This window comes from Ochotona curzoniae, unplaced genomic scaffold (assembly GCF_017591425.1).
Source record: "Ochotona curzoniae isolate NIBS_2020 unplaced genomic scaffold, NIBS_Ocur_1.0 contig_2927, whole genome shotgun sequence".
NCBI classification, from domain to species: domain Eukaryota; kingdom Metazoa; phylum Chordata; class Mammalia; order Lagomorpha; family Ochotonidae; genus Ochotona; species Ochotona curzoniae.
Genome location: NW_024465654.1, coordinates 7,176,194 through 7,190,187, shown reverse-complemented (window position 1 = coordinate 7,190,187; position 13,994 = coordinate 7,176,194). Strand labels below are relative to the sequence as shown.

Below are 13,994 nucleotides of genomic sequence, written 5' to 3'. Positions count from 1 at the left end.
AGGCATCCTTGTGCGGGTTTGCATTCGGGGGTCCACAAAGCGACTCCACTGTCTGTTGTTGAGGCTGCACTTTCTTAGTAAGTAGTGCACCTGCCAGATGATCCTATCGTTGTGTTACGCTTTCAATAACGTTCATGTTTGAAGTATTCTCTGAATAGTGTTTGAAGGTAGCAGAACTCTCGTGGGTGGGGATGGTTTTCAAGTTCCAGTTCCAGGTTCTTGCCTTTCCTGGAGAGAAGCATTCTAAGATCAGACACAGACGTGACACAGAGATGAAGTGTATTTAAAGGGTGAGGAAAGCACGCACATCATGGCCATTGTTCTGGAAGGGGTCGGGGAGACAATGAGGAGTGTTCCTGTTCCTTGTCTCCGGCAAGTGCAAGGGAAGAGAGAGCGGGTGCTTCCAGGTACCAGCCTCTTAGGAAGCTGGAAAGAGGAGTGGGCTCTGATACCTTCTTCAGAGCCCAGGGAGGGGCAGTCCACCCTGGGGAAGTGATGATTTGAGTGGTAGATAGACAGCATTACATGGTTAAGGGGAGGTGTGTCTTCCAGCTCCTGGTCCTCATCTAGCTGTCTGCCTTATCCCGACATCACTCTGATAACCTGGTATTTTGCCTTCATACTGGACTGTGTTAAAAAAAGCTGCATCTAAAATAATGCCCTTTCATTTTTCAGCTTGAAAGTGATTATTTAGGCCATTTGTATTGAAATCATCCTTACTCATGGTTAAAATTAATACAATAGAACAGATTATATTATTGGACTCAAATTTAAGTGCACTTGGTGTACTATCTTGTCTCTTGAGATGTAATTGCTTTTAAATTAAGTCTGATGTTGTCCATGTGTGCTCCATGGACAGAGGGTTTTTTGGTGCTCCCCCTCATGTGCATAATGTCTTCTGCTACCAGCAGAGAGAATGTCAGACAAGAATTCCTGAAGTGCAGTCCTGCGTGGCTGGGGAGATGCCCTTTGCTCTGAATGGGCCCTGCATCCAGGGCAGGTTGCTGGAGCCTACTCTGTGCTGGGCTAAGCGCATGCCTGCCCCAGGTGACTGTAGATTAGGGAACACCAGGGGATGAATGATACCAAAGGCTGCAGTTGGAGGATTGATGTTGAGCTGCAGAGAGCAGTGTGGGCCACACACAAGCCTTCCTGGAATGCCAGAGCATGAAGAGATAGAGGAGGACAGTGTGGGTAAAAGCCAAGCAGATTAAAGATCCCCAAACAGAATTCAGGCCAGCCTGGCGATGGAACCTCAGGCCGGTCTTGCTTGCAAGAGATGAGGTCTCCAAGCAAGGGTGTCATGGGGTAGAGGAGCAGAGGTACCACCCTCTCCGTGTGTACTGCTGTCCTTAGCAAGGGCTGGTAATTGGTCTGTGAGAGAACAGTGTTCCCTGGATGGGTGGCGCAGGCTCACCCGTGGTGGAGAGTGCACCATGGATGTGTGGGTGCAGACTCACTGCTGCTTTCCATGGCATGGTGTTGTGTCATGGATGGACATGGGCACAGACTCACCTGTGGTGGGCAGTGTACCCTGGGTGCGTAGGGCGCAGGCTCATCCAGGGCGGGCAGTGTGCCCTGGATGGGCGTGGCACAGGCTCACCTGTGGTGGGCAGTGTGCCCTGGACGGGCATGGCACAGGCTCACCTGTGGCAGGCAAAGTGCCCTGGATGGATGGCAGTAGAGCTTGTGCAGCTGCCTGGGGCTGTGTTCAAACCATGCTGCCAGTCTGAGGTGGGGGTTTGTCACTTACTTGGCTTTCTTCAGGAGGAAGTGTTTCACTGTTCAGGTCCTCTGTGGATTGTCTTTGGTTCTGACTGTCTGGATAACTTGAGAAGGAGTGTGGCGCCAGCCAGCTCTAAGCAGCCAGCCACAATGGCGGCTTGTCCACTCTGTGCCTGGTGTCCGGGTGGCTGAAGTAGAACACAGCCTGGTGTGCAGCAGGCTGCTCTAGGGCAGGGATCCTGACTGCTGCGTTGCTTCAGTTCTCCTGGCTTGTTCAGGGTTTGTTGGCTTTGTTTTTAGCACATCTGCTTTTCCGGTGCATCTTTATAACCACTGAGAACAGTGTCTTCATTTAAAGCACAACTTTGCAGTGCTTTCCATTTTAGTGTAAGAATTGTGTGAACAGCAGAATACATACATAACACTTGAATCATTTTAAGTACTAAATGCCCACTCAGCATTTACCTAGCATTTACCTAGCGAAATTTGGCCTGCAGTATGTAGGCAGAGACCTGTAACACAAGGACAAGATGAGCAGTCCGAACATCTTCCGGCGTTGGCCAGTGTGCCTGTCTTGTTGGCAGTAATGACAGCAGGTGGTTGTGTCATTTACCTAGTCACAGACCACTGAGCCACTGGACATGCTGGCCAGGACATGGCAGCTGTCACAGCCCGTTAGCCTCTGCATTCTGAGACTCGCCACGTCAAGGAGAGTTGTCCTGTGATGAATGGTGAAAGGACTAGCATCTGGGGCAGGGTTTGTAAAGGGGTTTTCCCAGAGAAGAAGGGGTGTGGGTTTCTGTGCAGTTAAAATTCTGTGTGGGCATCACCTGCTTCTAAAGGGCTACTGGGCCAGAAACGGAGAGTGCGTTTCTCTGGCCTGGTCCTGTAGCCATAGCTGTGCTTGTTTCTCTGCTGAGGCTCAAGAGTCCTGTTTCTACTGTGAACATGTTGCTCTTGCTAATGGCTGCACACCTGGGAACAAGTGAGGCTCTCTGCCCTTGGAACTTTCACTCTCACGAGGAAGACAGACATTAAACAATCTAACCTTGGTGAAGAGCAGGTGGAGAATGAAGTCCCTGGAGGTGGAACCCGCTGATAAGGTTGCTTGAGTCACTCAGTGGCGTGAACCATGCAAGGGCAACTGAAGTGTGGTCTCTGTGTGCCACGCTGGCTGTGGTTCTCCCACATGCCATGATGGACAGGAGTGTTTCTGTTCCTGATCATCTAAGGAGCAGATGGCTTGGAGCTATGGCCAGACCTGCATGTTCTGTCTCCAGAGGTGCAAGAATGAAAGTGTGGCCCAAGGTCAGGTGCAGGGCTGGGAAGGAGTGAGGCAGAGTCCCCACGGCAGGCTCAAACACGTGGGCTCCTGTCACCCGTGTGGGAAACTTGGATGGGTTCCTAGCACTGGCCATTATGGACATCTGGGGAAGTGAACCAGCAGATGGAAACGGTCTACCTCTTTCTACTTTTCAAATAAATGTTTTAAAAGCATTTTTGAAGAATTTCAGGTTGAGACAAAAATATAAATACTATAGAAAAGAGGAATGAGCTCATTTAAATGTATCTACATTCATATTAAATTAAGTGTAATTTCTTCAGTGTGTATTTTAGACTAGAATCGTGTTGAGATAAAATCATTACAAACAGCTCTGCCTTCAAAAGGCTCTTAGTTAAGTTGTGAAGATAAAATCATAAACACGTTTGGCAAGTGTCTTTTCTGTGATGGGGTCCCAGGTGAAGAAGTGAAGAAGTGGCCCTTCTCTGAGGGCTGTGAGCTGTGCGGGCCTGGCCATCACTTCCGGTGGGAACAGTGATGGAGGTGAGCCAGTGCCCCTGTTTGTCTCAAATACTGTATTCGTTCTGGAAACAGCTCACTGCCTAACACAGATTTAAAGCTCATTTAAAGTCCAGCCGAGTCAGGTGCTTTAAAAAGTTCCTGGAAAATACATTTTAAGGATAAACAATTCCTGAATTTTGAAAATTTTTATGCCAAAATAAGCTGACTTTTGAATTCCATTTTCCCACCCACAGTGGTGTTGGAGGGAAGTGAACAGAGTCCTGTCTCATGAGCTCAGGTCTCCTGCGTGTGGGCCCTGCAGTCTAGGTGCAGTAACCCTCCACTATCCATTGCATTCTTGCATGTTCTCAAATGCAGCACAGTAACGCCAGCTCACATTGCGTCTGCCCTCTTAATTATTTTAATACTGAACGTGCTGGAGGAGACAGTGACAACACAGGAGTGGGCTGGTGGGCTGGCAGTAGGGCCCCTGGGGACGAAACCAATGGACATTCACTTTGGACCACCTGGGTGCGCAGGCTTTGCCTCATCCATGTCCTTTCTTGGGAAGGATTCTCATCAAACAGCCAGTTCTGCAGTGAGGTTGCAGCTTTTCCCAGGGCCATGTGTTCCTTCAGCCAGTAATCATGATGTTAAAAGATTATGTGAGGCTCAGAGAGGTAGCCAGTGGCTAAAGTACTTACCTTACACAGGATCCCATGCGGCGTCAGCTCATGTCCCAGCTGCTCCATTTCCTATCCAGCTTGTGGGCTGGGAAAGCAGTAAAGGATGGCTCAAAGCCTTGGAACCCTACACTCACATGGGAGGCACAGCAGAAACTCCTGGCTTCTAGCTTCAGATTGGCTTAGTACTAAGCCGTTGTGGCTGCTTGGAGAGTGAACCAGCAGGCAGAAGATCTTTCTCTCTGTCTCTCCTTCTCTCTGTAATTCTGACTTTCCAATAAATAAATAAATAAATAAATTTAAAAAGGAAAGGAAGTCAGTGTAATAGAACTAGTATTTCCTGTTTTCAAAATATGTCTGCATGTCAAAATTCATGCTTGAAGTATCCAAAATTAAATAAAACACGGCCCATAGTAAAACCAGTGTAGAAACTTCTCAGATGTGCAGTAGCTCTGTTGGCTTTTGTTCTATAGCTGGACAAAGTGGGGTTGCTGCAGTAAGTCAGAAGTAGTTCTCTGTTGCTACACTTGTTTGATCCCGTATTCAGGAAGCAGCCTTGGAATGCTGATACAAAAGGTAAGGAACAACACAAGACTCTTGCTTGAGAACACCTGAGGATGGAAGACCAGCAACTGAGCAGTGCAACATGGTTCTAGCTGGAGTTCCTGTGTAGTCTCGGGGTGGTCAGGGTTTTCCAGGTGTCCTGTGGGAGCACAGGGCAGGTGCAGGTGCAGTGGGTGCGTCTGCTGGCCTGACCCCTGTCTGTACCTTTGTACCACTCTGACTCACTGTTTCATCTCAGAAATCACACTGGAATCTCATTGTGACTGGATTTGCATTTCTCTGACGACTGATGATGTTGACTTTTTCTTATGTATTTGTTGGCCATTTGTAACTCTTCTGCTGAGACCTGTCTATTGAAGTTTTTCACTCATTTCTCAACTGGATTGGGTCAGTTGTTGTTTAATTTTTAAGTTGCTGATATATTCAGATTATTAATCCCTTGTCAAATAGGTGGTTTGCAGATATTCTTTCCCATCCTGTTGGATGTCTCTTCACTCTGTGGTTTCCTTTGCTGTTTGAAGGCTTCTGTGGTGTGTCTCATTTCTTTAGCTTTATCTCTGTTGCCAGTGCTTTGGGGTCTTACCCATACATCATCTGTAATTCAGTGTCTTAGAGTGTTTCTTGTACATTTTCTTGTAGCAGCTTCAAAGTATCCTCATCTTAATTTAAGTCTTTGATGCATCTTGAGTTGACTTTTGTATATGGTGAGAGATATGGATCAGATTTTATTCTACATTGTACTTTCAATTTTTCAAACATTCATTGAAGAAATTAATCTTACTCCACTATGGTCTGAGTACTTTGTCAAAACTCAATTGGCTGTATATATGTGTATTAATTTCTGGGTTGCTCCATTGATCTGTTTCAGTTTTTGTGCCAGCACTGTGCTGTTTTAATTAGCGTAGCATTGTAGTATGCTCTCAGAGTTATCACTGTGCCTCCAACTTAGATGGTTAAAATCCCAACCGCAAAGAGGAAGAAATTCTGCTGAGGACTGAGAGAATGGGGGACACTTATATACCGTTTATTCTGTTACTGGGATATAAATTAGTGCAGCCATTGTGGAGATTTCTCAAAAGGAAAAACCAACTAGAAATAGACTTGTTATACAGTCCAGCAATCACACTGCAGGTGATACACTGGCAGGATATGAACACATCGAGTCAGAGACGGCTGCACCAACAGTGCTGTGCACGGTGGCCAGAATGTGGAGCCAACTGAGTGTCCATCCCGAGATGAATGGATAAAGGAAGTATGAAATGTACACAATAAAATATAATTCAGCTATAAAAGCCCAGGCCCAGACGGCTTCACTACAGAATTCTACAAAACATTCCGAACAGAACTAACCCCAATCCTCTACAAGCTCTTCAAAACAATAGAGGAGGAAGCAACCCTTCCAAACTCATTCTATGAAGCCAACATCACCTTAATCCCAAAACCGGACAGAGAACCGTCAGAGAAGGAAAACTACAGACCTATTTCTCTGATGAACATTGATGCTAAAATTCTCAACAAAATCCTAGCCAATAGAATTCAAAAAATCATCAGACAGATCATTCATCCGGATCAAGTAGGATTCATCCCTGGAATGCAGGGATGGTTCAACATTCGGAAATCCATAAATGTTATAAACCATATCCAAAAACTGCAAAACAAGAACCACATAATAGTTTCAATAGATGCAGAAAAAGCTTTCGACAAAATCCAACACCTCTTCATGCTAAAAACTCTAGCCAAAGTAGGCATAGATGGGAAAATCCACAACATAATCAAAGCAATTTATGAAAAACCCAACGCCAGTATCATACTGAATGGAGAAAAGCTAGAACCCTTCCCACTGAGATCTGGAACAAGACAAGGGTGCCCGCTATCACCACTGCTATTCAACATAGTCCTAGAGGTACTTGCAGAGGCCATAAGACAAGAAAAAGAAATCAAAGGCATACGTATAGGAAACGAAGAAGTCAAGCTTTCACTATATGCAGATGACATAATTCTATACATAGAAAAACCAGGAGACTCAATACAGAAACTACTAGAACTTATACGAGAGTTTGGCAGAGTGGCGGGGTACAAAATTAATGAACGAAAATCAACAGCCATAGTGTACGCAAATAACACCAAGATGGAAGAAGATCTAACCAACAGGATACCATTCAAAATAGCAGAGAGAAGTATGAAGTATTTGGGAATAAATCTAACCAAAAGCGTAGGAGACCTATTCGAAGAAAACTACAAACTATTTAAAAAGGAAATTGAACAAGACCTCAAAAGATGGAATAACATCCCGTGCTCCTGGATAGGCAAAATCAATATTATTAAAATGTCTATACTACCACAAGCAATATACATTTTCAACGCAATTCCAATCAAATTGCCCAAAACATTCTTCACGAAACTGGATACAATGATTCAAAAGTTCATCTGGAAACACAAAAAACCACGAATAGCTAGAACCATCCTGAAAAATAAGAAGTTAGCAGGGGGAATCACAATCCCGGACCTCTGGACATACTATAGAGCAGTGGTTATCAAAACAGCCTGGTACTGGCACAAAGAAAAGAAGATCAATGGAATAGAATAGAAGCACCAAAAGGGAACCCACACAGATACAGCCAATTAATCTTTGACAAAAAGACCAATGACAGTCCAAGCAAGTGGGAAGGCCTCTTTAGTAAATGTTGTTGGGACAACTGGCTGATAGCCTGTAGAAACAAAAAGATAGACCCACATCTATCACCATACACTAAGATCCAATCTACATGGATAAAAGACCTAAACCTACATCCAGAAACCTTCAAACTCTTGCAAGAAAATGTAGGAAATACCCTGCAAGACCTAAAATTCGAATTTAAAAAGGAAAGGAAGGAGGAGGAAACCACACAAATCAATTCAGTCGAAGCCAGGCTGTGTGAAGACTTGACCAACTTATTGAACGCAGTGTTGAGCTGCCCCCTTCCCTTCCAGTTAGACAGTAGAGATGGAAGCAGCAGCAGCGAGTCAGGACAGCACAATGCCTGTAGTGGCCTCGGGAGGGAGCTAGCAGCAGGGCCGCATCACACAGCCGGCTGTGCTGCTGAGCTGCAGAGTGCAGAGGGGGTTGGGCTGCCCACTCTGGTCCTTCCGAACGGCCAGGGCAGGCCAGGCCCAGCTGCAGCCAGGAGACCTGAATGAGCTTCACATGTGTCTAAGATACAGCAGCAAACCTTAGCTTGTGAAGAAAAATGTGGTGGTCTAATTCTGGTGATGAGCGTAGCATATTGTGTGAAGGTGGGATAATTCAGCCAGAAATTGGAAAAATAAGATGGCCCTTTGTGCAACTGTAAAATGTTAGAGATTGAAATCTCATTTCCTGTGTTAGAGTCTTCAGAATAATCTATAAGTATTTTATTATAGACTATAGTTGCAACTGTCATAATTTGTGCTCATAGTATGATCTGTATGATGTAATGCCAAAGTAAAACAGTATTCTCTGTTTGACTGGTTGAAGCTAGTGACTTTATTCTAATTCCAACTGTTATGTGCCAGAGGCAAAATTATTCACAATTACAGGTACATTATATTTTAACATTTGAAATACAAGAATTTCTAAAATGGAAACTGGACATTTATTTTAGCTGTGATGGTTTCTGTCGTGGAATTAATGGCTTGACCAGTGTCAGTAAAGGCAATTTGTGCTTATGTCAGAAGCTAAGTGAGAAGTGGTACCTCTCCAGAGAATCTGTGCTCACCCTGGTGCTGTCCCTGCCTTCGTCTTGGTTTTTCTCCTGTGCTTTGCTCACATTGGCATTAGGCTGGCATTGTGATTCTACCTGTGCCTGGCGGCATGCAGGCTCCCTGGTGCTTGTATCCCCACGGGGCCACCATGACTGGTGCTGGGAGCACCATGTGGTGTCTGTGCGTCAGAAGGGGCGGTTACAGGCAGGTCCCCAGTGAGTATCAGCTGTGTGCTTTAAGGTTTGGATGTGCACTCATCATAGAAGCAGCTTTGCCTTGCTTAAGGCAGAGAGGGGCAACTTCCAGAAGAGTTCAGATAGTCTGCAGTTGTTTGTGTCAGGGCCTTTGCTACAAGTTCAGAGCTCATAGCCCAGGTTCAACCTGGTCGCCATGTGCTGAGACTCCTGGAGCAGTGCAGCCATCTCCCCTCAGGAAGTGTGAGGAAGCAGCGATGACAGATTCACTTTATCAGAGTAAGCCCCAGAGTAGCCATAAGCCATAGGCAACTCCTTCTGGCATTACTTCTGAGTTAAGATGCAGCGCAGCTTCAGCCACATATGGACCTTTGATCCAGATGCTCTCACTGCACATGTGTGGGCGGGTAAGCCTTGGATATTCAACAGAAGGACAGGACGCTGCAAAGCCTGGGATCTTGTTTAATCTGCCTGCTGTGTGTGTCTGGCTGGAGGAAGTGCAGATGTGGATTAAAGCAGGGTTCCCCATGTGACAGCCGTGTGTCCTTCATTGCAGAGCATGATGAGTGTGCCACAAATCAGCACAGCTGCGATGATAATGCCTTGTGCTTCAACACCGTGGGAGGACACAACTGTGTGTGCAAGCCTGGCTACGTGGGCAACGGAACCATGTGCAAAGGTAAACGCATCAGCACCAGTGCCTCTGCCTTAGGTGGGACGCCCCGGTCTCTCCCATGCCTCCCTGCCCTGGTCACCCTCCTGGCTTCCTCAGGACTAGATGCCTGTGGACATCAGCCACAGTGGCTGCTTTCCAGTCACACTCATGGTTGAGTCCCACCATGTCCCTCTAGAACTGTTCCCCTGAAATCTTCAACTTAGTCATTTTATTGCCCTACCCTAAGTTCCTTGGCTGAGCTTCCCTCATATGGTCCTCTCTGCAACTTTCCCATACTCTGTTGGAAAATCTGTATCTTGCCTCCCAGTCTCCTGGCTTCTGGTGCAACTGAGAGCTAGTTTTGAGGTGGCACCATTGGTCCAGTTCAGTCTGAAGCAATCCATCTTGGTCATTAGAACATCTGCTTTTTTGCTCTCTGTCTTGCTGTGGAGCCTGGGGGGGATTCATCACCTGCAGATGCTGGGTCTCACGCCGCAGCTTCCTGCTTTAGCTGTCTTAGTAATGACCTCTGTCACTCTCCACTGCCTGTTGAGCTCAGGTCTTTGTATCCTACAGTGGAGATCCCAGTGGCAGCCACCACCTGCAGCAGCTCAGGCTGTCCCTGTTGCAGCTTTCCCTTTGTTAGACTTAGGGGATGGGTGTCTGAATTGTCATCTCCTGGCATCCCCAGAATGAAGTCCCCATTTCTTGTTCTGTCATTTGGAGTTCCCTGTGTTATCACCTGTGTCCTGTAGTGCAGGGGAAGGGCCAGTGTCAGGGGTGTCCCATGAGGTAGATCCAGGGCCTGGTCTGTGAAGACAACCCATTGGCCCTGAGCCGGCGCATGCTGGTCCTCCATGCTCTGCAGATCTTGTCAGTGCACACTGTCAGGCAGAGGGACAGATTCCAGAGGTTTGTGTTTGCTCTACAGATTCTGAGAGGAGCCTGACATTTGAGTCTCTAGTGCCTATAATTAAACTCCTTCACTTCCCAAAGCATCTGGGTGCCCTGTTCGTTTGGCCTTAAGATTCCAACCAGGGGGGCCCGGCGCAATGGCGCAGTGGTTAAGGTCCTCGCCTTGCACGCCCGGGATCCCATATGGGCGCCGGTTCTAATCCCAGCGGCCCTGCTTCCCATCCAGCTCCCTGTCTGTGGCCCGGGACGGCCCAAGGCTTTGGAACCCTGCACCCACCTGGGAGACCCGGAAGAGGGTCCTGGCTTTGGATCAGCATAGCATCGGCCGTTGCACTTACTTGGGAAGTGAATCATTGGACGGAAGATCTTCCTCTCTGTCTCTGCTCTCTGTATATCCGCCTTTCCAATAAAAATAAATAAAAAAATAAACCTTAAAAAAAAAAGATTCCAACCAGGGACCCTACAGCTTCCCTCTTTTGTTTCAGCATCTTGCATCACATTAAGAGTAAAGTTTGTGGCCACAGACTTGGCATCACGAGCATGAGTGTAGGTGATTCTTTTTTTTTTTTAATTTTTTTTTTTTTATTATTGGAAAGGTGGATATACAGAGAGGAGTGACAGAGAGGAAGATCTTCCGTCCCGATGCTATGCCAATCTGAAGCCAGGAGCCTCTTCTGGGTCTCCCACGCGGGTGCAGGGTCCCAAAGCTTTGGGCTGTCCTCGACTGCTTTCCCAGGCCACAGGCAGGGGCTGGAAGGGAAGTGGGGCTGCCAGGACTAGAACCAGCACCCATATGGGATCCTGGGCATGCAAGGCGAGGACCCTAACCACTTGCGCTACCACGCCGGGCCTGAGTGTAGGTGATTCTTGAATCCGAGGGCAGACGGCCCTCCTAGTGCCCCTGTGTGTCTCAGCTGGGAATGGACGGAAGCTGCAGGGGCAGAAGTTCAGAAGGCTGTCACTCACCAAGCTCAGGCTGATTGACAGGCTGCGATCTCACAGGTGGCTCCAGGAAGCCCAGCAGGTGACCAGGCATCTGCCCTTCCTTGCATGTGAGGCCCACACATGCATGCAGATCCACATTGACTGGAGTTCGCCCTACCTCGGGTACAGCCACAGTAGAGACAGACTGGCAAAGCCACGGGACCTTTTTGGTCTTAGCACTTCCATGGTTTTAGCTAAACATGTGGGTCTCACACTTTGGCATTCCCCAACTCTGAGAGCCTGCATCCTGGACACCTGGAAGAAGTCCCTGGCCAGGGCCTGAGCAAGCTGGCCAGGCTCACTCGCTACGCACTGGGTGCCCACAGTGGACCCAAACCTGCTGGGCTGAAGGGGAGCAAGGGGCTGTGTTACTCATCCTGTTTTCTTCCCTCCAGCCCCCACATCATCCTTGGTTCCTAGTTCTGTGCTCCCAGTCTTTCTGCAGAACCACTGGCGCTGTTGTAACTTTGCCTCATCCTGGAGCTGTCCTGTCCTGGCAGAGCAGCACAAGGCTCCATGGCAACCATGCAGCAATTCCCTTCCTGGATGATGCAGTGCCAGGTCTGCAGAGGGCATGGCCTGCAGAATTCCAGCTCTCTGGCCAGAGCCCCAGGGTTCAGGCACTTCTTGTGCTGCTCTGTTCTCTGGGGGGTGACTGCCCATCCCTACCATGCCATCCAGGCGTCTATCATCTGTCAGAATTCCCCCAGCATTGGTCCTTCAAATGAGGTACCATATCACCTTAAATAGGAGTCCCATTGTGACAGGTGTACATGGTGTTCAAAAAACTTTACTTAGTCTGTTTTGCAAGTGAAGGTAAGTTTAATGTTGGAAAGTTTAGTCTTTAGCAAGTTACGTAGAAATTTTTTTAGTTATGGCGATATTTGATATGAAATTGTAGTAGCTTTTATTATCTGATGTCTGTATATCCAAAGGCATAGAGAGAAAAACTAGGTTGGGAATTTACCAAGCAACTAACTCTCAGAGTACTCAAGTCAGGTGTCTGGATTGTTTCAGCATTTTGTAAAGATGGCTGTAGAAATGGAGGCGCCTGCATTGCAGCTAACGTGTGTGCCTGTCCCCAGGGCTTCACCGGACCCCACTGTGAAACGGGTGAGTGACCCTTGCTCTTCCCCTGGGGGAGTGCGTAGTAATCCTCGAGAAAATGGCTTTTCGGCACTTGGGATCTAGGGCTGTTGATGAGGAGGCGGAGGGAACGGGGCGACTGGGTGTGGTTACCTTAAAGAGATTGTGCCCTTTATAACCAGGCGCAGCGGGTCCTGGTGTTGCCCAGGGTTTTTGTGACATCTTACTCACTGGGAACCTGTTTTTACTGGAACTGATGACTGTGTTAAAGCAGGGAGATCAAGGTCCTACCAGCTTGAATCCTAGGACACCATTCAGGAGACTCCTCCAGCAGAACTGTCTGCTTCCCATAGACATGGCTGGGTCAGGGCATCGGGCAGCTCCACAGAGACAGGCCTCGCCACGCAGAGAGAGGGGTGCTCAGAGAGGGGTCGCCTCACTGCCGCCTCAGCTTCATGGGGTTAGGAAGCACACAGTGACTGTCAGTACATGGGGGTTCATTTCCAGATCAGCAGTCCCCCAAATATTCTGTGCATGTGAATTATCTAGAATTTGCTAATGTGTTAAAAACACAAGTTTGTTTTTTGTAATTGTGCATTACAATGCACCTGGGAGGGCAGTGGAAGATGGCCCACGTGCACTGCACTCTGCCAGGCACGTGGGACACTCAGAAGGAGTTCCTGGCTCCTGACTTCAGCTTGGTCCACTGTGGTCATTTGTGAAGTTAACTAACAATGAAAAATCTCTCATCAAGCACATCTAACGTAATGGTCCTGCTATCTCTTATCGTGAAACCATAGACCATCAGCTTCTGACTAGTTGTTTTATAAAAAAAATTATCTTGTTGATGGAAAGAAAGAAAAGTAGAAACAGCAACAATCACAGAGAGAAAGAAAAAGAGCGAGAGATTTTTCATTTGTTAATTAACTTCACATATGACCACAGTTGACCAAGCTGAAGTCAGGAGTCAGGAACTCCTTCTGAGTGTCCCACGTGCCTGGCAGAGTGCAGTGCACGTGGGCCATCTTCCACTGCCCTCCCAGGTGCATTAGCAGGGAGCTGGATTGAAAGTGGAGTGGCCGAGACTTGAACCAGAATGTGGATGTGATGCTGGTGTCACAGGTGATAGCTTAACCCGCTGTACCAAAGTGCAGCCCCAAACATGGTAATGAGGGCTGGAGGATGTGCCCCCGGCTCGTTCACCCAGCTTCTTTGTGCTGTGCCTTCGCCTGCCCACCTTGTTCCCATGCCAGACACAGAGCTCAGGCCTCATGTGGATATGGATATATCCTGCCCACCTCGGTACCCCAGCAGGTGTTCCATGGGGATTTGGTGAGCGAGGGAACAAGTGGTGTGTCTGCATTTGTGCACTGGAACTTTAGCTTGTTCGTTTAAGGAGACCTTCAGCATCCACTAGCTCTGTTCTTTCCTAGAACAAGGCAATACTTAGAGCCGGGGAAGAGAAGACATGATAGTGTGCTTCCTTGTAGGTCCACACCAGTGATCCCTGAGCCAGTAATGCCAACCTCCTGCCCCATGTCCTTCCCTTCCCTCCTGCTTCCCATAGTCGCCTGTGCTGTGCTGTCTGCTGACACTCACCGCGCCGCCCCTTATCCTACCTGTGCGCTTTATTCCTCCCAATTTGGCTGACATGTACCTCCAGCCTCCTCTGCAGTGAAGGCTGC

At 47.7% G+C, this 13,994-nt stretch overlaps 1 protein-coding gene across 1 annotated transcript in view; it reads left to right on the top strand.

Annotated features, from left to right (window-relative positions):
• Positions 1-13,994, top strand: part of NELL2 (neural EGFL like 2) — a 168,778-nt gene that overhangs the window by 117,005 nt on the left and 37,779 nt on the right. Inside the window, exons 14-15 of the mRNA XM_040979035.1 lie at positions 9,226-9,348; positions 12,241-12,336. Coding sequence (XP_040834969.1) covers positions 9,226-9,348; positions 12,241-12,336 — 219 coding nt within the window. The remainder of the gene's footprint in view (positions 1-9,225; positions 9,349-12,240; positions 12,337-13,994) is intronic.